Source organism: Capra hircus, chromosome 13 (genome assembly GCF_001704415.2).
Source record: "Capra hircus breed San Clemente chromosome 13, ASM170441v1, whole genome shotgun sequence".
Lineage (NCBI taxonomy): Eukaryota > Metazoa > Chordata > Mammalia > Artiodactyla > Bovidae > Capra > Capra hircus.
This window is the reverse complement of record NC_030820.1, coordinates 65,612,927-65,640,302: the sequence shown is the minus strand read 5'-3', so window position 1 is coordinate 65,640,302 and position 27,376 is coordinate 65,612,927. Positions and strand designations below refer to the sequence as shown.

The 27,376-nt window shown below is 36.9% G+C and overlaps 1 protein-coding gene across 2 annotated transcripts in view; it reads left to right on the top strand.

Annotated features, from left to right (window-relative positions):
• Nucleotides 1-27,376, top strand: part of RBL1 (RB transcriptional corepressor like 1) — a 61,671-nt gene that overhangs the window by 1,102 nt on the left and 33,193 nt on the right. For both annotated transcript variants that reach the window (XM_018057832.1, XM_018057831.1), the window contains exons 2-12: nucleotides 2,303-2,436; nucleotides 10,820-11,020; nucleotides 11,272-11,336; nucleotides 11,439-11,567; nucleotides 11,679-11,839; nucleotides 13,536-13,585; nucleotides 14,192-14,378; nucleotides 15,348-15,514; nucleotides 22,255-22,367; nucleotides 22,552-22,655; nucleotides 26,787-26,924. In XM_018057832.1, coding sequence (XP_017913321.1) covers nucleotides 2,303-2,436; nucleotides 10,820-11,020; nucleotides 11,272-11,336; nucleotides 11,439-11,567; nucleotides 11,679-11,839; nucleotides 13,536-13,585; nucleotides 14,192-14,378; nucleotides 15,348-15,514; nucleotides 22,255-22,367; nucleotides 22,552-22,655; nucleotides 26,787-26,924 — 1,449 coding nt within the window. The remainder of the gene's footprint in view (nucleotides 1-2,302; nucleotides 2,437-10,819; nucleotides 11,021-11,271; nucleotides 11,337-11,438; nucleotides 11,568-11,678; nucleotides 11,840-13,535; nucleotides 13,586-14,191; nucleotides 14,379-15,347; nucleotides 15,515-22,254; nucleotides 22,368-22,551; nucleotides 22,656-26,786; nucleotides 26,925-27,376) is intronic.

Sequence of the window (27,376 nt, the reverse complement as noted above, 5' to 3'; positions counted from 1 at the left end):
TAGATGGTCTTGACGCTAAACACAGTGTCTGTCTCTGAACAAAATAAAAGGTAAACTATCATTAGATTTTCCCCAGCTATTCTTGCGTTAAGTCCTCACAACAGTCTGTGACATGACAGGGCTGGGAGTAATCCTGCTGTCCAGGTATCAAGGCCAGGAGGGTTGTGTTGCCCAGGTTCGTTCTGCTAATCGCAGAAACCCAAACAAACATAAGCCCAGTATAGAGGTAGAATTATGATGGAATATATTTGCAGTGGCCTCATGATGAAAAGTTTTTGTGATCTAAGAGGGCTGGACTCAGTGTTGTTCTGACTCATCACCCAGTAGAATAGTTAATCGCTGAGTTCAAAGGCATGGAGTTGGAAATTTGGAGTTGACTGTTTATGTGTGTGTCAGTATATAAGGGAGAAGAAGAGAGACTCTTGTTTGTCTCCAGGGTAGGACTGGATAGACTGGATTAAGGACAGTCATCTGACACGACTGGAAAGCTGAGGAAAGGAGGAGAAAGTAAGGGAGATTATAACTTACAGCCTCTCGATTGAAAACAAACTTTTTAGAAGCCAGAGAAAGCATTTCTGACATCCCAAGTCTTCATTTATTCTCTCATTGAATGCACATTGCTGAGTGTAGACTGTGTTGAAGGCATTAAACTAGGCGCCTCTTTCAGATTCTTGAATATGCCTAGCTTGCTCCTAACTTTCTCCATGCCAGCCCCTCTGCCTGGACACTTCACTCCCCACTCAAGAGAAAGTTTAAGAGCCAAATCTCCAGTTAGGCAGAGTTGATCAGGGTATCTTAATGTTTGACTTAATTCACAGTTGTGTTGAATTAAGATTTTGTGTTTATTCTATTGAAAGTGTTTTGTTTTCCTCTTCTTTGTTGCTTTGTTTTTGGTGAAAGGCATTTTCATATATCTGCTGCTTCTTAAGAACCCCTCTGCCCAGTCTCTATCCTCTAGTCTACTTGACAAGCTCCTGATTACCCACCCCACTTCACCCATACATTTTGATGATTTATCGCCACTTACCACTTATGTCTCCTTCTGTGAACCCTTCTGTGACCCCCCCCAGTCAAAATCAGTTGCTCACTACACTATATTTTCCCATAACACTTTATTTTCAATTCTTAAAACATGTATCTCACCAATTATAGATAATAATATTTGTTCCTCTTAGTTCTACACTTGGAGTTTTATAAGATCAGAGTGCTTTTGTATTTTGAAGGCCTAGTATCAAGGAACTAATTTAAATACTATAGGTGCTTTTTATTTTTAGAAAAAAGTCAAAGTAGTAATTTTGGTTCTTAAAGTTTCTCTATATTAATAGTATTTTCGTCTAGTAGCCTGTATCCAAAAGCTCTATAATACTTGGGTGTTATACCCAAACAATTCGTTAATCAAGGCTTCTAAAAGTATTCAACCTTAAGCTTACCTGCCTCAAGCAGTTAAGACTACTTCACTGCTTCAGGGCAGGAACACTAGGTCTTAGATTTATTAGTAGCTACCCATTTCTGCTCTCACCCCTTTTGGATTATTGCAGGAAATCTTTATTAGTCATTTTTATTCTGCTAGAGTCTGGTCTTAAAGAGGATCTGCACTACAGTATTGTGTTATGCTGTGAGATTTGTGGCTAGTTCTTAATTTCATGTAAAGCTCAGCAATGAAGTCATAAAGTGAATCTAGCTTCAATAGCTCAAGTCTAGTGTTGAATTCTCAAATGTCACCTTTTTTGTAGCATTGTAAATTGAAATATCTGCTAAGATAGAGAGCCATACTTAGACTGTGTTAAAGATTAGGGTAAATAATTCCCCCAATTTCTACCTCACAAAACTGACAATCTCCTTTATGTTGAACACGATAGGTATTAGTTTTTATATGCGTGATTCTTTTGCCATCATTCTACTTTGTTCTTTCCTTTTCTCTGCCAAAGTGATTAAAAAAGAAACAGAATGATAGAAAGGAACTTCCACATCATCAAGGCCATGACTGGTGTTATAATATTGAAAAAGCTAATGCTGAGAAATTGAGAACGTTTTCAGTAATATTAGATTTGGGGTGTAGATGAGAGATCTATATTTAGATTAATATCAATTCACCATGTTACACAGGACTGAGAGTAAGGAATTTTATACCCATTTTTGCAACCAACTAAGCTTTCTGACCTTGGGCAAATATCCTCACTTCTCTCGCCTGTTAATACAGTATGAAAATTATACCAGATAATCCTAAGGTCTCTTTTGAGTCTAGAATTCAAGTGTTCTAACGAAATATATCCATTTTGCTGTTTTATCTTTTGCCTGCCAGGGAGAAGTTATACACTGGTTGGCGTGTTCGTTGTATGTTGCTTGCCGCAAAAGCATCATTCCCACAGTTGGAAAGGGTATCATGGAAGGAAATTGCGTTTCACTTACCAGAATACTACGTTCAGCTAAACTAAGGTAAAGCACTTTGATTTTTCAAACATTACTTTATAAATCCTGAATTTAACTTTAGAATTTAATTTCTCTTCATTTTAAATCATTTAGCTTCATCCCATTCTAAGTTTTTTTTACAGTTCTCACATTTTTTCCCCAGTTCTCACATTCTTTCTCTGACTTTCTTCCTCAAATTCTAACTTCAACCAAAGGCCCCTGTTCTAAATCTTTTCTTTTAATTGAGTTACAATTTATAAGTCATATAATTTACTTACTTGTACAATTCAGTGATTTGGGGTATTTTTTACAGAGTTAAGTAACTATCACCACAGGCATTACGGGCATAGAGATTTTGTTTTTTGTTTTTTTTTTTGCTGCACCATGCAGCAGGTGGGATCTTTGTTCCCCAATCAGGGATTGAACTTGTGCCCCCTGCATTGGAAGCATGGAGTCTTAACTTCTGGACTGCCAGGAATGTTACTAAATCTCTTTATCTATGATTTTTTTCATTAATATTTTAACTTTGAGAATAATTTGAAGCTTTCAGAAAAGTTGCAAAAATAAGAAAATTACAAAGATCTTCCATACACCCTTGACCTAGACTCACCTTTTAGTAACATTTTACTCCATTTGTTTTATCATTTAATCTTTTTCCCTTAAATAATGTATTTTCCTCAACTGCTTCAATTTAAGTAGCATCCATTATAGCCCTATACCCCTAAATATTTCATTGTGTGTTTCCTTAAATAACTATAGTACAGTTATCCATGTCAACAAAATTAAATCTTGGTACAATAATTTTCTATAATCTAACATCTCTATTCTAGTTTTATTACTTGATGCAGTAAAATTTTTTCTTTTTTTCGTCTATTCTGGGTCCTTATTGCCACTCGTCGGCTTCTCTAGTTGCAGCACAAGGACTGCTCGCTGCGGAGCACAGGTGCCAGTGCATGTGGCCTCAGTAGTTGCAGTGTGCGGGCTTAGTTGCCCTATGGCATGTGGGATCTTAGTTCCCCGACCAGGGATCAAACCCGTCCCCTGCATTTGGAAGGTGGATTCTTCACCACTGGACCACCAGGGAAGTCACTAATTTTAAGTGACTATGTAGATCTTTATAGATTTGGGAAAATATGCATCAAATATTGCTAAATCATACTGCAAAATGCTATAGAAGTATAGATTCATACATATACCTGTAAAACTAGAATATTTTTATTGAGTATTTACCTGTGTGCCAGATATTATGTGCTAATAGTTTGCATATCTTTATTCATTTAATCCTCACAGTAATCCTGTCAAATAAATCTCATTATAAAGATGAGGAAGCCAAGTCACCACAAGGTTAAATTATATCTAGTGGTTATATACCTAAGTGGCAGAGCCTCTGAAGTCCATGCTGTGTTACTTATGTATCAGTAAACAAATATACATTAGTGTGTCTTCTTTTGAATTGTATCTTTAATTCAGCTTCAGTTTACAAAAAAAATTAGCCTAAGCAATTTCCAACTTAAAAAGAAAGTTTCATGTGGGCTGTCTGTCCAGTGGTTAGGGCTATACACTCACTACAAAAGACCTGGGTTTAATCCCTGGTCAGGGAACTCAGATCCTGTAAGGCATGAGGTGCTGCCAAAATAAAAAAACAAGTTTTGTGTAAAAATTTGTTCTGCTATTAATAGTGTTAAAAATTAGTATCTATTTTATAATTTGAATTTTAAATTCTTAATAAAGCAGTTGTCTGAGTCTCATTAAGTAGTGAGAAGTAATTTTTCCTTATTTTTTTTTTACAAGTTTTTTACTAACTTGTGATTTAAATCAAGATTATTTTCATTCACTTATTATTTTCATATTTATTAGAACCTGAATGAAAAATTACTTTCCATAATTTTAATAGAAACATTGATATTAATTTTTTACAAAGTAATTTTCTTTTTTGCCTTTTGAGTACCCTTAAAATTAGATAGTGTGCCACTATTGGGACATATGTTCCATATTATCATCTTTTCTCTGTACTTGGTTTTTGCTGGCAGGGTGAGTCACAGCTCCCAGTAAGCCATGCAATCAGGAGGGTAAGCAACCAATAGATTTACAACTATTCTGTCTCACAGCCATTCTGTTTTTCACTTTCAGTAGAGTATTTGTTAAATTATGTGAGATAGTCAACACTTTTTTTTTTTTTAATAAAATAGGCTTTGTGTTAGATAATTTTACCCAACTGTAGGCTAATGTAAGCATCTGAGCATGTTTAAGGTAGGCTAGGCTAAGTTGTGATGTTCAGTAGGTTTAGGTATATTAAATGCATTTTCAGCTTATATTTTCAACTTACAGTAGGGTTACAGGTTATATCCTGTAACCCCATTTGTAAATTGAGGAAGCTCTGTACACACATAAATAACCTAAAGAGAGGTGGATGACAAAGCAAATATGCAAAATGCAAAATTGGTGAATATTGGTGAATAAAGAAGTTCTTATATACAATTCTTGCAACTTTTCTGTAAGTTTGATGCTATTTCAAAATAAAAAGTTTAAAGGATAAAAGGGAATGTTCAGATACATTTATGGCACATCCATATAGTGGAATAAAATCCAGCTCTTAACATTATGGAAGGATGTTCATGTGAGCTGAGAGGAAATGATCTCCAAAATGACAGGGAAAAAGAGAAGTATAGAATCTCTCTTGTAGGTAGTATGATTTCATTTGAGTGGGGAAAAAGTATTTAAGTAGGTATGTATTCATAAATACCCTAAAAAGTTCTGCAAGGATAAATAAGAAACTAGTAAAAATATAATTGTGACTTTCTCTGGCTCAGCAGTAAAAAATCTGCTTGCAGTGTAGGACACCCAGGTTCACTCCCTGGATGGGGAAGGTATAATTAGTCACTAAGGCAAAGTTGGTTGCTTTAGTAGAAGAAAACTGGGAGGGAGGTGATAGACAAGGAGAGATACTTTCCATCATGTATCCTTCAGTACCTTTGAAATTTTGTAAATATGTACATTACTTATTTAAAAAAGAAAAAGAAAACTGTCATAGGATAGCATGATATGTATCTTTCTATAAATATTTTTGCCTATATCTTTGACTCTCTCCTTAGATTCTCATAAAAATCAATTTTTGGATGAAAGAATTGAGTGTTTTTAAGACTTTATATTCATGTTGCCAAGTTGCCTTTAGAAAGGTAATTACTAATACTTCTAGCACATTTCACTGTATCCTTTTTGGAGTAGCATTTTTTTTAAACAGCCCTATTGAGATATCATCCACATATCCATTTAAAGTATATAGCTCAACAGTTTTTAATATAGTCACATACTGACTACAATTTTAGAACATTTTCATCACCCCAAAAAAGAAACCTCATACTCATTGGCATTCACATGTTATACCTCCACTAAATCCCCTTCCTCTGGCAACCACTAATTCACTTTCTGTCTTTTTGCCTATCCTGGACATTTCCTATAAACAGAATCATACAATATATGATATTTCTTTGTGATTGGCTTCTTTAACTTAGCATAATATTTTTAAGGTTCATCCATGTTGTAGCATATATCAGCATTTTATTCCTTTCTATGACTGAATAATTTTCCACTGCATGGATATAAACATTTTATTACTTTTTTGGTTGATGGACATTTGAGTTGTTTCTACTTTGGACTCTTATGAATAATGTTGCTATGAATGTGTACAGCTTTTTATGTGGACGTATTTCTCATTTCTTTTAGATGTATATATAAGAATTGTTGTGTCATGTGGTAACTCCGGTTAACCTTTTGAGGAGCTGTCAAGCTGTTTTTCAAAATGACTATACTAGTCATTCTATGAAGATTCCAATTTATCCACATCTTGTCAAAACTTATTATCTATTTTTTTTTTAAGATTTACTTACTTGTTTATTTATTTATGGTTCTGCTGGGTCTTCATTGCTACACAAGCTTTCTCTAGTTGGCATGAGCAGGGACTACCCTCTAACTGTGGTATGTGGGCTTCTCATTGCAGTGGCTTTCGTTGTGGAGCACGGGCTCTAGAGTTAATGGGCTCATTAGCTGTGGCTTTTGTTGTAGAGCACGGGCTCTAGAGTTCATGGGCTCATTAGCTGTGGCTCCCATGCTCTAGACCATAGGCTCAGTAACTGTGGTACATGAGCTTAGTTGCCCTGCAGTATGAGGGATGTTTCCAGATTAGGGATCAAGCCTGTGTCGCCTGTGTTGGCAGCAGATTCTTAACCACTGGACTACCAGGGAAGTTGCTATCTGTCTTTTTTTTTAATAGTTAAGTACCCATGAAGTGGTGTCTCATCATGGTTTTGATTTGTATTTCCCTAATGGCTAATCAAGGCTATGGTTTTTCCTGTATGGATGTATGGATGTGAGAGTTGGACTGTGAAGAAGGCTGAGCACCGAAGAACTGATGCTTTTGAACTGTGGTGTTCGAGAAGACTCTTGAGAGTCCCTTGAACTGCAAGGAGATCCAACCAGTACATTCTGAAGGAGATCAACCCTGGGATTTCTTTGGAAGGAATGATGCTGAGGCTGAAGCTCCAGTACTCTGGCCACCTGATGCGAAGAGTTGACTCATTGGAAAAGACTCTGATGCTGGGAGGGATTGGGGGCAGGAGGAGAAGGGGACAACAGAGGATGAGATGGCTGGATGGCATCACTGACTCGATGGACGTGAGTCTGAGTGAACTCTGGGAGTTGGTGATGGACAGGGAGGCCTGGCGTGCTGCGATTCATGGGGTCGCAAAGAGTCAGACACGACTGAGCGACTGAACTGAACTGTACTGAATGGCTAATGAGAAACCTATATGTAGGTCAGGAAGCAACAGTTAGAACTGGACATGGAACAACAGACTGGTTCCAAATAGGAAAAGGAGAATGTCAAGGCTGTATATTGTCACCCAGTTTATTTAACTTATATGCAGAGTATATCATGAGAAACGCTGGGCTGGAGAAAGCACAAGCTGGAATCAAGATTGCTGGGAGAAATATCAATAACCTCAGATATGCAGGTGACACCACCCTTATAGCAGAAAGTGAAGAGGAACTAAAAAGCCTCTTGATGAAAGTGAAAGAGGAGAGTGAAAAAGTTAGCTTAAAGCTGAACATTCAGAAAATGAAGATCATGGCATCTGGTCCCATCATTTTATGGGAAATAGATGGGGAAACAGTAGAAACAGTGTCAGACTTTATTTTGGGGGCTCTAAAATCACTGCAGATGGTGACTGCAGCCATGAAATTAAAAGACGCTTACTCCTTGGAAGAAAAGTTATGACCAGCCCAGATAGCATATTCAAAAGCAGAGACATTACTTTGCCAACAAAGGTCCATCTATAGTCAAGGCTATGGTGGTCATGTATGGATATGAGAGTTGGACTGTGAAGAAGGCTGAGCACTGAAGAATTGATGCTTTTGAACTGTACTGTTGGAGAAGACTCTTGAGAGTCCCTTGGACTGCAAGGAGATACAACCAGTCCATTCTGAAGGAGATCAGCCCTGGTGTTCTTTAGAAGGAATGATGCTGAAGCTGAAACTCCAGTACTTTGGCCACCTGATGTGAAGAGTTGACTCATTGAAAAAGACTGATGCTGGGAGGGATTGGGGGCAGGAGGAATAGGGGACGACAGAGGATGAGATGGCTGGATGGCATCATCGACTCAATGGACGTGAGTCTGAGTGAACTCCAGGAGATGGTGATGGACAGGGAGGCCTGGCATGCTGCGATTCATGGGGTCGCAAAGAGTTGGACACGACTGAGCGACTGAACTGAACTGAATGGCTAATGATGTTGAGCATCTTTCATATGCTTTTTGGAGTACTGTATTCTTTGTAATAGATTTTCAGTGAAACAAAAACTCTTTTGAAAGCTGTGAAGTTTACTTTGTGTTTTAATTTAGTTAAAAAAAAATCACATTCATAGTTTAAGTGATATCAGTCCTATAAGGCTGCTTTGTTTTCAAACACTCTGATGTACTTTGTTCCAGGTTCAGTTCAGTTCAGTCACTCAGTCGTGTCCGACTCTTTGCAACCCCATGAATGGCAGCACACCAGGCCTCCCTGTCCATCACCAACTCCCAGAGTTCACCCAAACTCATGTCCATCGAGTTGGTGATGGCATCCAAACATCTCATCCTCTGTTGTCCCCTTCTCCTCCTGCCCCTAATCCCTCCCACCATCAGGGTCTTTTCCAATGAGTCAACTCTTCGCATCAGGTGGCCAAAGTATTGGAGTTTCAGCTTTAGCATCATTCCTTCCAAAGAAATCCCAGGACTGATCTCCTTTAGAATGGGCTGGTTGGATCTCCTTGCAGTCCAAGGGACTCTCAAGAGTCTTCTCCAGCACCACAGTTCAAAAGCATCAATTCTTCGGCACTCAGCTTTCTTTACAGTCCAACTTTCACATCCATACATGACCACTGGAAAAACCATAGCCTTGACTAGATAGACCTTTGTTGGCAAAGTAATGTCTCTGCTTTTGAATATGCTATCTAGGTTGGTCATAACTTTCCTTCCAAAGAGTAAGCATCTTTTAATTTCATGGCTGCAGTCACCATCTGCAGTGATTTTAGAGCCCCCAAAAATAAAGTCTGACAGTTTCCACTGTTTCCCTATCTATTTCCCATGAAGTGAAGGGACCGGATGCCATGATCTTCGTTTTCTGAATGTTGAGCTTTAAGCCAGCTTTTTCACTCTCCTCTTTCACTTTCATCAAGAGGCTTTTTAGTTCTTCACTCTGCCATAAGGGTGGTGTCATCTGCATATCTGAAGTGATTGATATTTCTCCCAGCAATCTTGATTCTAGCATGTGCTTCTTACAGCCCAGCGTTTCTCATGATGTACTCTGCATATAAGTTAAATAAGCAGGGTGACAATAGACAGCCTTGACATACTCCTTTTCCTCTTTGGAACCAGTCTGTTGTTCCATGTCCAGTTCTAACTGTTGCTTCCTGACCTGCATACAGAGTTCCCAAGAGGCAGGTCAGGTGGTCTGGTATTCCCATCTCTTTCAGAATTTTCCACAGTTTCTTGTGATCCACACAGTCAAAAGCTTTGGCATAGTCAATAAAGCAGAAATAGATTTTTGGGATAGCAATATGTACATTGGATTTATATGAGAACATACTAGTCATGGCTCTTATTTATTAAAAAAAAAAAAAGATACTAGCTACCAACTTTAGCTCTCTTAAGGAGAAAAAAAAATGTATTGAAAGAATATTGGATAGCTGACAAAGTCTTTAGGATAACTTGAGAAATTAGGCTTAGAAAATGACCAGGAGAAAGACAGGCTGGCTACACAATCAAAGAGCGTATCACAGAACCCATCTAATAGGTACATAGCTTGCATGGCTAGCAGTGCTGTCCCTGGATGTTGGCAATGTTTTAGTCCCTAGGAGCTGCTATTGAGCTCCGTAAGAATTTACCACTTCCTCATTTCTGTGCCGTCACCTCCAGATTCAAAAACCAAACAGATATATCTGATTAAGGACCTTAGGTTTTATGCCTTCACCCTGAGTTCCAATGCAGCTGGCCGTTCTAGTAGAAAATCCTCAGACAAAAGAAAGAATAGAATTTCACATGCTGAGCATCCCTGTCTCCGACAAAGCCAGCCAAAAAAATTTTAGTAATCTAGCTTTTTTTCTTTTTTTGCTGCTCTTGATAAGAATCTTTTAAAAAGACTCAACTTCTTAGATTTCAGTCAGCATGTCTGGAGTTTGAACTTCTACGGACAACTAACTGATGATTTCTTCCACCGCCTTAAAAAAAAAATATTACATGCATTCTGTAATAACACTAGACACTTAAATGAACTTTAACACTACAAAATTTCAGTCCAAGACCATCCTAACGTGGGAACATAAAAAAATCCACTTATAATTGTATAAACCAGAAATGTAGAGCCATAGTCCATTAAGTGATTTTTCTGGGTATGTTCTACCTTCTTAGGTATATATTGATATTTGATAGCAGAACCACGTGTTGTAACACAAACACTTGAATTTTATTCTTTCCCTATAACAGTCTGGTGCTTTGTGAGCAACTTCCAGAATCTAATATTGAGACAGGCTGTCTTTCCTCAGACTAGCTTTGTGAACTCATCAGTCTGTTGACTAACATTTACTTTGTAATTTATATGCAGAGTATTGTCTAGGTACTACAGAGAATAAAAGAAGTAGATAGGTACTACCTGCATAGTCAAAGATATTTTATATATTGACTGTTAATTCAGAGTTTACATTCTCACAGTGATTCTGGGAACCAAAGTAATTTCATAGCACTTGAAATGGGGTTTTTTGTCTCTTTTTTAAAAAATAAATTCAGGGATTTTAATAAAGATTCTTAGGTATAAGTAGAGTGTCTTCTTTTCCTACCATTATATGGATTCATTTTAAATTTGCTTTTTTCTGTTTGTTTAGTTTAATACAGTTTTTTAGTAAAATGAAGAAATGGATGGACATGTCAAACCTGCCACAAGAGTTTCGTGAACGTATAGAAAGGCTAGAAAGAAATTTTGAGGTGTCTACGGTAATTTTCAAAAAATTTGAACCAATTTTTTTAGATATATTTCAAAATCCATATGAAGAGCCACCAAAGTTACCACGAAGCAGGAAGCAGAGGTGAGACACTTTATGCTCATATAATTGACATAGAAATTATGATACAAACTTACTAAGGGCATTTGTATTTTAAAAGTCAACTTTTTAACCCCATTTAATAAACCATGGTTGTCTGTCCTTTGTGAATGGGATTTTATATGTAATTTGACTTGACTACTTGGTGTATTTGGTGTTTCAATTTTTAAGTGACAAATGTGGAATGATATTTAGTAAGTTAGATAAAAAGTACATTCCCCCCGCCCCTTTTTTAGGAGGATTCCTTGCAGTGTTAAAGAGCTCTTTAATTTCTGCTGGACACTGTTTGTTTATACTAAGGGTAAGATGACACTTTCAGTTGCTTTATATTTCTGTTGTGGGAACTCGGTGCTATTTGACATGGAAGGTTCCTGGGTTTTATGTCTCTTTTTTTCTTGTAAAGGTAATTTTCGTATGATTGGAGATGATTTAGTAAACTCTTATCATTTACTTCTGTGCTGCTTGGATCTGATTTTTGCCAATGCCATTATGTGCCCAAATAGACAAGAATTGCTAAATCCATCATTTAAAGGTGAGACCTTATTTATTTTTGAAAACTGATAATCAATTTTTAGAAAAAGAGTATTAAAAGTCGATTATATTCTTTTTTCCATCCATTGTTTCTTATACCCTGTCAAACTAGGTTTACCATCTAATTTCCAAACTGCTGACTTTCGGGCTTCTGAAGAACCTCCCTGCATCATTCCTGTACTGTGTGAACTGCATGACGGACTTCTGGTAGAAGCCAAAGGAATAAAGGAGCATTACTTTAAGCCATATATTTCAAAACTCTTTGATAGGAAGGTACTGTACTTACATTTAAATGATTCAGCTCCTGTGGGTCAGCAGTAACAGCCTCCAGGAGAAAACCATATTTTAAGAAAGTTCTTAACATTATAATACTCGGGCTCAAGTTCCCAGGTTTCAGCCTCTGCTGTGATGCAGTCCTGGCCTGTGATTTTCTGTGATGTGCAAAACTGAGCTGTGGAAGAATGTGACCAGCCGTATGTCCTGTTAACTAAATGTACAGCCAGAGGCATCTGTAGGAGGTTCTGATAGAGAATTAATGAAGGACAAACATGAGAGTAAGCCTAAGGAAAAGCAGGAGGTCAGAGTAAGCTAGTTTATTGCCAGAATTTGAATACTGTTCACACAATTTGCTGTTTACTAAAAGTAGGATGATATATAATAGCTGTAGCTTTAATTCCATACAAGTAGAGCAAGAGGCCGTGAAAGGATTAGGTCATCACTAACTGGGTTCTTCTCTTACGTATACTTTTGTATCTAGTCTTATCTTTCAATAAACAAATATTTATGTGTATATACACAATATATATATATCTGTGTGTGTGTGTGTATACTCAAAATATCTCTTTCTAAAACTTTAATCTCCAGCAAAGTAAACTTTAAAGGAACTGAAGGATTTTGTCTATTGTGCTCTGTAGAAGCAGTGCCCTAGTGGCTCCTAGGTATGGTGACCATACATCTTGGTTTGCCTGAGTTATCTAGGTTTTGGCTGTTGGTGTGGCATAATTACAAGAATGTCTCCTTTTTTCACTCCTGAAATATCCTGGTTTGAACAGTGGTTCTCTTGCCCATGGGCCACAGACTGTTTATTTGGCCTGTTTAGGGTGTTTTACATTTTTATTTTGTTCAGTTTTTAGCTTAACACATGAAGACCTTTTATGTGAAAATTTTTTAAAAATCAGAATTGGCAATATTGGTAACTACATAGGTAACGATTGTCAAGCTCAATAACGGCTACCTCTTAGGACAAGGAAGTGTGCTTTCTGCCCTCTTCATTTATGTATGTTAAACCCTGACCCCTGAAAGCATTTGAGTTTATCATCCCTGATGTTTGATCATCTAAGAATAATGTGGATACACAGACAGTGTTAATAACAGTGTAATTTTCCTTTCTCACCAGTTGTTGTTAGTCACTCAGTCGTGTCTGACTCTTTGTGACCCCATGTAGCCTGCCAGGCTCCTCTGTCCATGGGGATTATCCAGGCAAGAATACTGGAGGGGGTTGCCATTTCCTTCTTCTCACCAGTAATAGTAGCTATATTCCTTTCATATCTTTTGCTTGTCTGACACATACCATCATTCAATAACTGTTAGTTTCCATTCTGTATAGACAGTCTTTAAAATAGGACAGCTTTCATCAGAATCATTTGGGGAATTTGTTAAAACTGCTGCCTTAGTTCAGGCTTTGAGGTCTGTCAAGTATGCCTTTTTAACAAGTTCCCCTACATGATTGTTATGTCATTAAAATTTGGAAACCATTGCTATGGATAGACTAACTTCAAAGTATTTTGAAATCTTGACATTAAATGTTTTTTAATATTTTATTTGCATACTAAATAGGAGTTACTGGTCTGAAAAAAAATTTAATAATTCTATTTTGTGTTTGTGTGTGTTAATTTAGATAAATGTAATGTTCTTGTGTGTATGTTAATATGCTTACTTACATAATGTCACAATGACTTTTTCTTTCCAGATTTTGAAGGGCGAATGCCTTCTGGACCTTTCCAGTTTTACTGATAATAGGTAACTATCTAGCACTAAAAGTATCAGGCATATCATATACTGTCAGTAATGATTTGTTACAGTTGGTTAAGTGATATGTTGTATCAAGTTAACAGCTCCAAATTCAAATTCAGGTTTCTTCTGCATTGGTGGCATTCAGTGAGTGTTATTGTTAAGCCTTATAGTCTTAAATTTATTTTCAGAAACCATTGGCACTTAAAATATCTGCTCTCCTCAGAAACTCATAAACAGAACCAATGACTTTGAGTTGACATTTGAGTTGACATTCTTTCACTAATCAAATATTGGCAAATTTAGAATGTACTTATATTTCAAGGCCACACACAGCTGTTTCCTCAATGATCAGGCCTTAATTAGGTTCAACTAGTTTTCAGATTAAGTGCAGATTCTCTTCAGTCACCTTGCAAAATAATTTACTGCCATATATGTGAATGTGAAGAATGTCCATGATCAGGTAGAAACCTCAGATATTGTTAGATGGGCAGAGTTAATAAAAACTAGAAAGTCATGAGCTTTTCCATACTGTGGAGTCAAAATATATCTTTAAGATAAATCCATTGTGTAACTTAGTTGTATCCTAGGAGCTTAAAAGAATTCTCTTTTCAGCAAAGCAGTGAACAAGGAGTATGAAGAATATGTTTTAACTGTTGGTGACTTTGATGAGAGGATCTTTTTGGGAGCAGATGCAGAAGAGGAAATTGGAACCCCTCGGAAGTTCACTGGTGACGGCCCATTAGGGAAACTGACAGCACAGGCTAATGTGGAGTGTAATCTTCAACATCACTTTGAAAAAGTAATATAACCTAGCCTGGCCTCAGTCTTGAATGGTTTTTTTCTGTGTGTGTGTGTTTCTACTAACAGCAGAAAAGTGAAGAAAGTGAAAGATGCTCAGCTGTGTCTGACTCTTTGCAAACCCATGGACTATACAGTCCATGGAATTCTCTAGGCCAGAATACTGGAGTGGGTAGCCTTTCCCTTCTCCAGGGGATCTTCCCAACCCAGAGGTTGCACCCAGGTCTCCTACATTGCAGGTGAATTCTTTACAGCTGGGCCACAATGGAAGCCCAACAGCAGAAGCATCTTTCAAGTTAAATCTTAAATTTTTTCTACTAATTCATATTTCCCATGAAAACTTTAAAGAATAATTTTCAAAACTATAGCGTATAGTATTTAGCTCATTTCTTGCTATTTTTCATATTTGGATATTTTCCCAGAATGCCTGGATTTTTAGTAGACTGTGTGTCTTTGGATGTGAAGACATACTTTTTTCCTGTTTTTTTCTTTGTATCACTTTAGCTGCTGCTTTCTTGCTTTAAAATTTGCTTCCTACCATGTGCTTTTCTCAAACATTAGTCATATTACTCTGGATTTGATTGTTAATAGCCAAGGCTTAATTCTCTGCTTATGTGTTAGGTGGGTTGGAGTATAAGGTCTGCTAGAAAATTCATAGAAACCTAAGTTTTAGTCCCAGCACTTCCATTACCTTTTGTCAGCTGTTTCCTCGCATGTAAAATGAAAATGTGCATGTTATATTTCAAATGAATTTTATGAAGATAAAATGAGATTGTAGAGAGAAAGCAATGTGAAAAAGTATTATTCAGAGATAGGATGTTATTAGCATAATATTGCTAAAAATGTGGTAGGTAACCAGAAGAGAGAGAAAAAGTAACCTACTACACATGAATAGAGGGGATGGTATCTGTACTAAATTAGACATGTAATTTAGTGATTTTTAATGTCACATATTTTTCTTTTCTGTCAGAAAACATCATTTGCACCTTCTACCCCTCTGACAGGACGGCGATATTTAAGAGAAAAAGAAGCAGTCATTACTCCTGTTGCTTCAGCCACCCAAAGTGTGAGCCGGCTACAGAGTATTGTAGCTGGATTAAAAAATGCGCCAAGTGAACAACTTATAAATATTTTTGAGTGAGTACGATACTATTTTTTCCCAAGGTTTCTTCTAATTTTAAATTAGATTCTATAGTTCATTCTGTTTTCAGTACTTCTGAATTCTGGAGATAATGGATATACATCTGACAAGTTTTACTATGCCATTTCAATCACAAAGTATATTGACCTAAAATCAGGTAGAAGTACTATGAAAAATTATATATAAATTTTACTTCATATTATTATAGACTTTGAAGATTAAACGCATCTTAATGGTTATGTAGCTCTAACATTCCACTCTGGTAACACCCCTAATTTATGCATTACTGTTTTGTTTTCTTTTTTAAATGGATTCAATTTAAATGTCCATCAAATGGAAGACTGGTTACATATTGATCATATAGCCATGAAATGGAATTTTATGCAGATGTTGGAAAAAAAGACATATTTTTGTAGTAAAGATGATAAAATGAGGCCAGACCAGAGAAACTTATTTCCTGATACCTAATGAAATAACAGGATAATAAAAATCAGCAAACTATCAGCAACCAAATGAAGGATATTATTTCATGCTACAATTTTCCAAAGTGATGGTCAAGAAAGGAAATGAATGCTCCTAGTATGCCCCTTATGATTATACAGTGGAAGTGAGAAATAGATTTAAGGGACTAGATCTGATAGATAGAGTGCCTGATAAACTATGGACAGAGGTTCGTGACATTGTATAGGAGACAGGGATCAAGACCATCCCCATGGAAAAGAAATGCAAAAAAGCAAAATGACTGTCTGAGGAGGACTTACAAATAGCTGTGAAAAGAAGAGAGGCGAAAAGCAAAGGAGAGAAGGAAACATATACCCATTTGAATGCAGAGTTCCAAAGAATAGCAAGAAGAGATAAGAAAGCCTTCTTCAGCGATCAATGCAGAGAAATAGAGGCAAACAACAGAATGGGAAAGACTAGAGATCTCTTCAAGAAAATTAGAGATACCAAGGGAACATTTCATGCAAAGATGGGCTCAATAAAGGACAGAAATGGTATGGCCCTAACAGAAGCAGATGATATTAAGAAGAGGTGGCAAGAGTACACAGAAGAACTGGACAAAAAAGATCTTCATGACCCAGATAATCACGATGGTGTGATCACTCACCTAGAGCCAGACATCCTGGAATGTGAAGTCAAGTGGGCCTTAGAAAGCATCATTACAAACAAAGCTAATGGAGGTGATGGAATTCCAGTTGAGTTATTTCAAATCCTAAAAGATGATGCTGTGAAAGTGCTGCACTCCATATGCCAGCAAATTTGGAAAACTCAGCAGTGGCCACAGGACTGGAAAAGGTCAGTTTTCATTCCAGTCCCAAAGAAAGGCAATGCCAAAGAATGCTCAAACTACCGCACAATTGCACTCATCTCACACACTGGTAAAGTAATGCTCAAAATTCTCCAAGCCAGGCTTCAGCAATACGTGAACCGTGAACTTCCAGGTGTTCAAGCTGGTTTTAGAAAAGGCAGAGGAACCAGAGATCAAATTGCCAACATCCACTGGACCATCAAAAAAGCAAGAGAGTTCCAGGAAAGCATCTATTTCTGCTTTATTGACTATGCCAAAGCCTTTGAGTGTGTGGATCACAGTAAACTGGAAAATTCTGAAAGAGATGGGAATACCAGACCACCTGACCTGCCTCTTGAGAAACCTATATGCAGGTCAGGAAGCAGCAGTTAGAACTGGACATGGAACAACAGACTGGTTCCAAATAGGAAAAGGAGTATGTCAAGGCTGTATATTGTCACCCTGCTTATTTAACTTATATGCAGAGTACATCATGAGAAACTCTGGGCTGAAAGAAGCACAAGCTGGAATCAAGATTGCTGAGAGAAATATTAGTAACCTCAGATATGCAGGTGACACCACCCTTATGGCAGAAAGTGAACAGGAACTAAAAGACCTCTTGATGAAAGTGAAAGAGGAGAGTGAAAAGTTTGGCTTAAAGCTCAACATTCAGAAAACGAAGATCATGGCATCTGGTCCCATCACTTCATGGGAAATAGATGGGGAAACAGTGGAAACAGTGTCAGACTTTATTTTTGGGGGCTCCAAAATCACTGCAGATGGTGACTGCAGCCATGAAATTAAAAGACGCTTACTCCTTGGAAGGAAAGTTATGACCAACCTAGATAGCATATTGAAAAGCAGAGACATTACTTTGCCAACAAAGGTCTGTCTAGTCAAGGCTATGGTTTTTCCTGTGGTCATGTATGGATGTGAGAGTTGGACTGTGAAGAAAGCTGAGCACCGAAGAACTGATGCTTTTGAACTGTGGTGTTGGAGAAGACTCTTGCGAGTCCCTTGGACTGCAAGGAGATCCAACCAATCCATTCTGAAGGAGATCAGCCCTGGGATTTCTTTGGAAGGAATGATGCTAAAGCTGAAACTCCAGTACTTTGGCCACTTCATGCGAAGAGTTGACTCATTGGAAAAGACTCTGATGCTGGGAGGGATTGGGGGCAGGAGGAGAAGGGGACAACAGAGGATGAGATGGCTGGATGGCATCACTGATTCGATGGACGTGAGTCTGAGTGAGCTCCAGAAGTTGGTGATGGATAGGGAGGCCTGGCATGCTGCCATTCATGGGGTCACAAAGAGTCGGACACGACTGAGTGACTGAACTGAACTGAATGTGCCCCACCCCCAAGAAGCATTAGTGAGGGAAAAAAGGGTTTGTTAACAGGATCTTGAAAATGCTTATTAATACTCTAGATATGGAGGGAAACAAATGGAGTGAATAGGCAGATGGGCAAAAAGTCCTATAAATAGAAACCTCCCCAGGTGAAAGTTCCTCTATAACACTAAGATAGCAGCAGAAATATGAAAAATCCTTAGGGCCTTCCATTTTCTGAGGTTCCTACCTGATTTAAAACTGGAAGGTATCCCTGACCTAGGTATAGTGAACCCTGGAATGGGGATATTTAACTAAATCTCAGAAGAGAAAGCAAAGCCCTGGTCCTCAACAGAAGCTGAACCTATATAGCACCATCTGTGTTGTACTCACAGTCCCCAAACCTCAGTCTATAGAAAAGTGGACAGAACATTCATCCCCAGCTTCAACCACAGCTCAGTAGATAAACAGATGGAAGTGTAAGTAGGAAGACTCATAGCATCTAATCTACCCTCATAGTATTTGAATAAATCTATCTGGACTGAGCTGTCCATTTAACATGAACAAGTTAAAAAGAAATGGCAAAGCAACTATGCAAACTTTTTAAAATCAATATACTTATTTATTATTTATTTGACTGTGTTGGGACTTAGTTGCAACATGTAGGATCTTGAGGCATTGCAGTACATGGACCCTCTAGTTGTGGTGTGGGCTTAAGTTGCTCCATGGCATATGGGATCTTAGTTCTCTGATTAGGGATCAAACACTGCAAGACAGATTCTAAATACTGGACCACCAGAGAAGTCCCTGTGCAAACATTTTAAAGCACAAGAGAAGGAAGGAAGGAAGAAAATGTGGAATGCAAAAGACAACCTGGAAATAAATAAATGGAAAGACATTCCATGTCTATGGATTATAAGATTTAATATTGTTAAAATGTCCACATTGCCCAAAGCCACCTACAGAATCAGGACAATCCCTATCAAAACCCAATGACATTTCTTATAGAAAAAAAAATCTAACATTCATAAGGAATTTTGAAGAACTTCTAATAGCTAAAATAAGCTTGAGAAAAAAGCTGGAGGGCTCACACATCTTAATTTCAAAAACACATTATAAAGCTATAATAATGAAATCAGTAAAATATTGTTATAAAGACAGACATGTAGACTAGACATGGAATAGACTGGCATCCCAAAATGCAGCTTCATGTATATCATCAACTGATCTTTGACAAGGGTGCCAAGACCACACTATAGGGAAAACTGGATATCCACATGCAGAAGAATGAAAAAAGACTCATTTACATGTACAGAAGTTACTTTAGATACCCATTATAGGTGGAATCATGTAGCATTTGTGTTTGGCTGGATTAACTTTGTATAACATCTTCAAGGTTCATCCATGTTGTAGTATATAACAGGATTTTAAGGCTGTATATATATAGAAATATATATACAGCCTTTCTATATATATTTCTATATATAGAAATAAATATTATCTATTATATATTATTTGCATAAATAATAGAATATTTTGTATGTATATATACACACACAGTTTATTCATTCATCAGTGGACCTGTAGGTTGTTTCTACATCTTGGCTGTTGTGAGTAATGCTGCAGTACACTTGGGTCTCTTTGAGATATCTCCATGCAAAAAAATGAAGACAGGATTTTGTCTTATGCTTTATACAGAAGTTGACTAAAAATGGATTAAAAACCTAAACATGAGACCTGAAACTATACTGCTAGAAGAAAAAAATTGGTGAAAAGCTTTGCAACATTGAAATTGGCAGTTATTTCTTAGATATGACATCAAAAGTTCAGGTAACAAGCAAAAATAGAGAAATGGGACTACATCATACTTAAATATTTCTGTATGCATTGGAAATAATAGGATGAAAGGCAGCATACTGGCATGCTTGCTTGCTTCTGCATGCTGAATCATGTCTGACTCTTTGTGACACCAAGGACTATAGCCTGCTAGGCTCCTATGTCTATGGGATCATCCCAGCAAGAATAATGGAGTGGGTTGCCATTTCTTTTTCCAGGGGATCTTCCCAACTTAGGGATCCAACCCATGTCTCCTGTGGCTCCTCCATTGACAGTCATATTCTTTACCACTGAGCCACCTGGGAAGCCTTACTCCATTAAAAAATGAAAATGTTAGTTTCTTAGTCGTGTCTAGCCCCCCAGGCTCCTCTGTGAAAATCTTCAGGCAAGAATACCGGAGTGGGTTGCCATTTCCTTCTCTAGGGAATCTGACCCAGGGATCAAACCCAGGTGTCCCACTTTGAGGACAGATTCTTTACCATTCTGGGCCACCAGGGAAGCCCTATACTAGAATAGGAGAAAACAATTGCAAACTGTATATCAGAAAAGTTAATAGCCAGCATATATAAAGGACTACAACTCAAAAAAAAAAGTGAAAAACACTTCATTTTAAAAGAGGGCAAAAGACTTGACGTTTCTCCAAAGAAGACATACAAATGGCCAAAAAGCATAAGAAGAAAATTCTCAATGTCATTAATCATCAGATAAATGCAAATGAAAACCACAGTGAGATATCACCTCATACCCATTAGAAAGACCACCATCAAAAAAACAGAAAATAACAAGTGTTGATGAGTATTAGAACTGGTGTTCTGTTGCTGGAATTGTAAATGGTGTAGCTGGTATGGAAAATAATATGGAGATTTCGCAAATAATTAAAAATAGAATTTTTATGACCTGGCAATCCCACTTTTGGGTATATTTTCCAAAGAGGTGAAAACAGGATCTCAAAGAGATATTTGCACACCCAAGTTCATTGCATCATTGCCTACAAGAGTTCTAGAGATCTACTGTACAGTAATGTGTACATAGCTAACAAACTGTACAGTTAAAAAGAGAGTGAGTTTATTATTTGTTTTACCACATAATGAAATAAAAAAGGCAGCCTAGTTTGAAGAAAATATAAGTCAAGAAGTACAGCTTTGCATTAGAGAAACTCAATAAGAACAAAGTGTTTTGCCACCTATGCTACCTGCCTTTCTACACATGAAGCTGGTCCATTTGAGTATGGGATTGGGAATTCTGAGCCCTGTACTTTTTGGCTTTCGGCAAGTCACGTTCTTTCTCATAGACTTGGACTTGACGTTTCTGAATCAAAACCTGTGTTCTGTGGTAACAGAGTTAATACAATAATACAAAAGTACCAGCATTAATTGCTTCTGGCCAGATATCTTCCTTTTTGATGCTACATTTTTTTAAACGTGTTATTCTTTTGATTTTGGTAAAAATTATATGCAATTTATTTTTACATCACAATATATACCTTAACACTGCCCATCATCTAGTCTTTTAAATCAGGTTTATTGAAGTATAGCTCAGTTGGTAAAAAATCCACCTGCGATGCAGGAGACCCCGGTTGGATTCCTGGGTTGGGAAGATCCGCTAGATACGGGATAGACTACCCACCCCAGTATCATTGGGCTTCCCTTGTGGCTCAGCTGGTAAAGAATCTGCCTGCAGTGCGAGAGATCTGGGTTTGATCCCTGGGTTGGGAAGATCCCCTGGAGAAGGGAAAGGCTACCCACTCCAGTATTCTGGCCTGGAGAATTCTATGGACTATAGTCCATGGGGTGTCAAAGAGTCAGACATGACTGAGCGACTTTCCCTTCACTTCACTTGAAGTATAATTTATATATGAGAGTCATCTTTTTTACTGTACAGTTGCATGAGATTTGACAAATGCATACAATTGTATCGTCACCATGATGATTAAGACATAGAACAGTCCCCCCAAATTTATGCCCCTTTATATTCAATCCCTACACCATCCCCAGCTTTTGGAAACCACTGATACGTTTTCTGTCCTTATAGTTTTGCCTTTCTAGAATTTCATATAAATAAAAGCATAATATAGAAGACATAGACTCCACTAATGTTGAAATTCTAAAACTATGCCAAATAATTATATTTAAAGGCTGTAGACTAGTTTGAAATATCCTATGTTTATGTATCCAGGTACAACTTAAAGTAGGACTTTGGTCACTAAAATCCTAATTCTTGAAAGAAGACATGTTAGTAGTCTGGTTTTTTTTTCCTGGTCATTAGGTTCCTTTTGTGTTTTATAGGTCTTGTATGCGTAATCCTATGGAAAATATTATGAAAATAGTGAAAGGAATAGGAGAGACTTTCTGCCAACACTATACTCAATCAACAGATGAACAGCCAGGATCTCACATAGGTAAGGAGATAAAACTGAAATTGATACAGCATTGAAAGTAGACTGTCCCAAGAAAAATAGAAATCCAAGTTTTTCCTTCCCTGTAGCTTTTAATATATCAGATTTAAGTTTATGTAAATTTTGTTCTTTAGTTATTAATAGCTACATTTCATTTTAGCATGTTTTCTTTTTATTTCCCTCATAGACTTTGCTGTAAACAGACTAAAGCTTGCAGAAATTTTGTATTATAAAATACTAGAGACTGTAATGGTGCAGGAAACACGAAGACTTCATGGAATGGACATGTCAGTAAGTAAATTCACTCTACCAGCCGCTGGCAAGTTCCATAAATCCTAAGCCTGGAAGCTGTGTGTTGAGAGGCTCTGTAGTTCATTGTAGGTGGTTCATGGTCAGCAGTTAATGGCACACTTAGCCATAATGACATATTAATTGGCCTCCATTGTCTTTGGCACACCCAGTACTAGCCACCTCTTGGCGGAAATGTGGAACATGTAAAATTTGTTTTTGGTACGTCGTCATCATCTTTCCCCTTCAGGTCTGTTGTTTGTCCTTCATTCCTAGTTAACTAATGTTGAAACCTTCCCACCCCCTGCAACTATTAATCCAAGTGATAAATATGTGGCCATACCTCTCAGGGATTTTTAAGGAATAAAATGTTAGCAGCTTTTTTTTTTTTAATTGCTCCATTTTCTTTGGACGTTTGATTAAGTTGGATCCCTCTCTCCAATAGTTCAGTAAAGAAATTTTTCTAAAAAGTCAATCCTAGCATATGATCTTTGTTTCCTCCTCCTCCACTCTCTTTGTCACTTTTGGAGTCTTCTTACCTTAATTTCCAGTAAGAACAAGTTGATGTTTGAGGGTGCTGCTTTAACTGTTAAAATTTCTTTGGGTTTGCACCCTGGAAGCTTTCTTCTGTGTTGGTTCCCCATTTTTACTGGATTCCATGTTTTTATTTTTCACAATTTACTGATATTTGATGGAGCATAGGCTCCCATAACCTCCTAAGAAAGAAATAAATTTTCAGCTTTTTATTTTGAAATAATTATAAATTCACAGAAAGTTGCCAAAGTAGTACAAAGGATCTCATGTATTCATTTGTCCCCAGTGGTTACATTTTATGTAGTATGATATCAAGACCAGGAAATTGACACTGGAACAATGTATGTTGCTCCCTTTACCACTGTATCACATGTGTAGATGAGGTAACCACCACCGAAATAAAGATACAAAATTGTTCTGGCGTCATAAAGATCTCCCTCATGTTGCCCCTTTTTAAGTGACATTCGCTTGCTTTAGCCACTAATTTGTTTTCCGTATCTATACTTTTATAATACTCTGTGAGTTCATTTTGTTTATATTTGTTGGTTTATTTTATGATGCAGGAATGGTTTATCTTGGTGAATGTTCTGGGCTCTTAAACAGAATGTGTGCTGTATTTGGGTGAAGTGTTCTATAAATGTCAGTTCTGTCTTTTTGGTTAATGGTATTGTTAAATTCTTCTATATCCTTGCTAATTCTTGGTCTAGTTCTGTCAGTTAGTGAGAGGAGATAAGGGTATTGAAGTTTCTAAATGAAACTAAATTTATCTATTTCTTCTTCCAGTTCTGTTAGATTTTTTTTAATTCATATATTTTGAATCTCTGCTGTTTGATGTGTAGACATTGAGGTTACTGTCTTCTTGGTGAATTAATCATTTTATTATGACAGAATATCCCTCTCTGAGTCTGGTAATTGTCTTTGTTCTGAAAGCATCTGGCTGATGTTTATATATAGCCACTCCTGCTTTGTTTTGGTTAATGTTTGTATGATGCAAGCGTATGTAGTTTTATTGTGCTTCACTTTTTTTGTGCTTCACAGACAGTGAGTTTTTAGTAAAAGTTTGCAACAACACTGTGTCAAGCTTGTTGGTGCTCTTTTTCTAATAGCATTTTCTCACTTCATTTCTCTGTGTCACATTTTGCTAATTCTTCAGTTCAGTTCAGTTGCTCAGTCGTGTCCGACTCTGCAACCCCATGAATCGCAGCACACCAGGCCTCCCTGTCCATCACCAACTCCCGGAGTTCACTCAGACTCAGGTCCATTGAGTCAGTGATGCCATCCAGCCATCTCATCCTCTGTCGTCCCCTTCTCCTCCTGCCCCCAATCCCTCCCAGCATCAGAGTCTTACAGTATTGCAAACTTTTTCATTATTATTGTATTTATTATGGTGATCTGTGATTAGTGATCTTTGATGTTTTATTGCAAGAAGATTATAATTCATTGAAGCCTCAGGTGATAACATTTTTTAGTAATAAGTATTAAAAATTTTTTTTTTAGACATGATGCTGTTGTACACTTAATAGACTATGGTATAGTGTAAACATAGCTTTTATATGCATTGGGAAACCAAATAATTTATGTGACTCACGTTACTGTGGTATTTGCTTTATTGCATATTTATTGCAGTGGTCTAGAACCTGGTATGCCTATATATCTTTTTCTACTCTTTTACTTTCATTCTACCTGTATCATCCTTTGAAATTAGTTTCTTGTAGGCAGTGTATAGTTGAGTCACGTTGTTCTGTATACTGTACAGGCTCTTTCTTTTAATAGATATTAACTTACATTTAATTGTTACTATGTTAAGGGCATAAGTCTACTATTTTATTTTTTGTTTTCTGTTTTGTTTTTTTGTTTGTTTTCTTTTTCTTACCATCCCATGGATTACTTTGAGCATTTTTAGAGTGTATACCTTTGTATTAAATTTTTTTTAGTGGTTACTCTAGGTATTACACTATACATACATAATTTCACAATCCACTGTTATAAACATTTTATTGGCTCAAGTGTGGAAACCTTACCTTGCTTTAAATTTCTTTTTTAAAACTGCATGAATGTGTTATTTTAAACTCATACTTGATTAATAGTTGTCTGTATATAGGATTCTAGATTGACAATCATTTTCTTTTCTGATTTTGAAGGCATTGCTCCATTATCTTCTAGATCCCAGGATTGCTAATTAGAAGTCCAGGGGCATTTTAATTCTTTGTATTAGTACGTGACCTGTTTTTACTTTCTGGAATCTCAGTGTGGGAGTCTTTCCTTGAATGTTGGATTATTCCTCAAATGTTAGATTATACCCTTGTCTTTCAATTGGAGGCATTCTTCAAATGTCTGCTTTTTGAATGAGTCACTAAAAATGAGACATTAATAAACCCTTATGTTGATAAAACAGTTTGGGTCAAAACTCTGTGTGCAAGAGTGAGAATAAAAGTCCAGAAGCCTCGAGTAATCATGTAATATAGGGACCCTCAACTGTTGGTGTCTTTAAAACTTATCTGGAGTATTTTGACTTGTCTAGAGAAGTATCTGCTAATCTCTTGCCTGGCTATTGGTGTTATGGAGCAGAGCACAGAAGGGAAAGTTGGTCTCAAATTCAGTCTGCAGGCTTTCACCTAAAACCACAGTCTCTTCTATACCTGGTGTTCTGAGCTTTGATTCTCTCTAGTTCAGTTTTTGTAGAGACTAATTCTCTAGACTAGAGGCCTGTCATCTGATTCCTTAGAGTGGATGTTGTATGGGAACCTGAAGAGTTCTGTTAAATCTATAAACTTGCAGATCACCCATCCATGTCAGCCATTGCCTAATAACCTCTACTTTCTATTCTGCCTGTGCCTTCAGTTGCTGTGTTTTTCTCAGGTTGTATGGAGCAAATTCACTTAAGTGTCTCTAGTCAGGCCCTTATGTTTGACCATCCTGCTTTCTGCTGGGTAATTTGTCATTCTTTCATCCATCTTCAGTTTACATATACAGTTTGTGGTTATAGGTAACTCCTTGTTTTATCCTAGGTGTTTTCTATTTCTTATTCTCTTTGTTGATTTGGAGTGGTATTTTTAAGAAGGATGACAAAAATACTATTTATAAAACTGAAAACTTATGTTAAATTTTAAACTCAGTGGTAAAACAGGACTTTATCTTCTTAGTAAAATGTTTCTTTTTCTGAACTTCTAAAAAGTCTTAGCTGTGATATACTATACCTTTGATTTTAATGTTTGATTAATAAATACTGCCCTCATGTCAAGAAAACAGGTGACACAAAACTCATTTAAATAAAGGAGCCAATTCTTACGCTTGTCTCTTCGTGGGAATATTAATTATTATTTGCTCCAGTTTCAAAGTAGATTGTTGTTTATGCCTCATTTACATTTAACATCTACCACTGACCAAGATTATATCTTACAAGAAAACTCTTTATCAGTTTAAGAATTTGAAGTTTTATCTGTATTAATCGAGTATAATGTAATATGCTCTTAGATAAGTAATAATATGATTTATAACTTTTCTAAGTTATTTTTTCTTTTTTCTGTAGTCCTCTTTATATAATGGCAGAGGCTAAAATCCTGAGAAATTTATTAAATTGTGGTCTTTCTCTTCCCCAAGGTTCTTTTAGAGCAAGATATATTTCATCACTCCTTGATGGCCTGTTGTTTGGAAATTGTGCTCTTTGCCTACAGCTCACCTCGTACTTTTCCCTGGATTATTGAGGTTCTTAATCTGCGACCATTTTATTTTTATAAGGTGAGATGAGAACAAAGTTTTGTTAATGCTTTGCCTCACATAAACATTCTGTTTGTATCAGTGATGAAGAAGTGAACTGTAGTGATGTCTGGATAATATTTCCAGAAGTATTCTGAAAACATAATGCTTTTGGGGTGGAATCAAGGACAAAGAGGAGAGGGAGAGAGACTAACAATAAACTAAGCCAATCTCACAGCTTCAGACATCACTGAATTGCAAGTATGGCCAGGAACTAAGTACTTAATTTTGAGTTTTCTGTATTATGAATGAAAAATCATAATCCTGTTAAATAGAGGCATGATGAAGAAGAGAAACTTTCTCCTAGAAGAAAGAAAAACCTAAAATTAATCACACTCCCTCCCCAAATTTGAGCTAATTCATTGTGGATAAATCTTACTTCCCCTTTTTTTCTGCTGAAACCTTTTTCTTCTAAACTACAGAGGGCACAAACT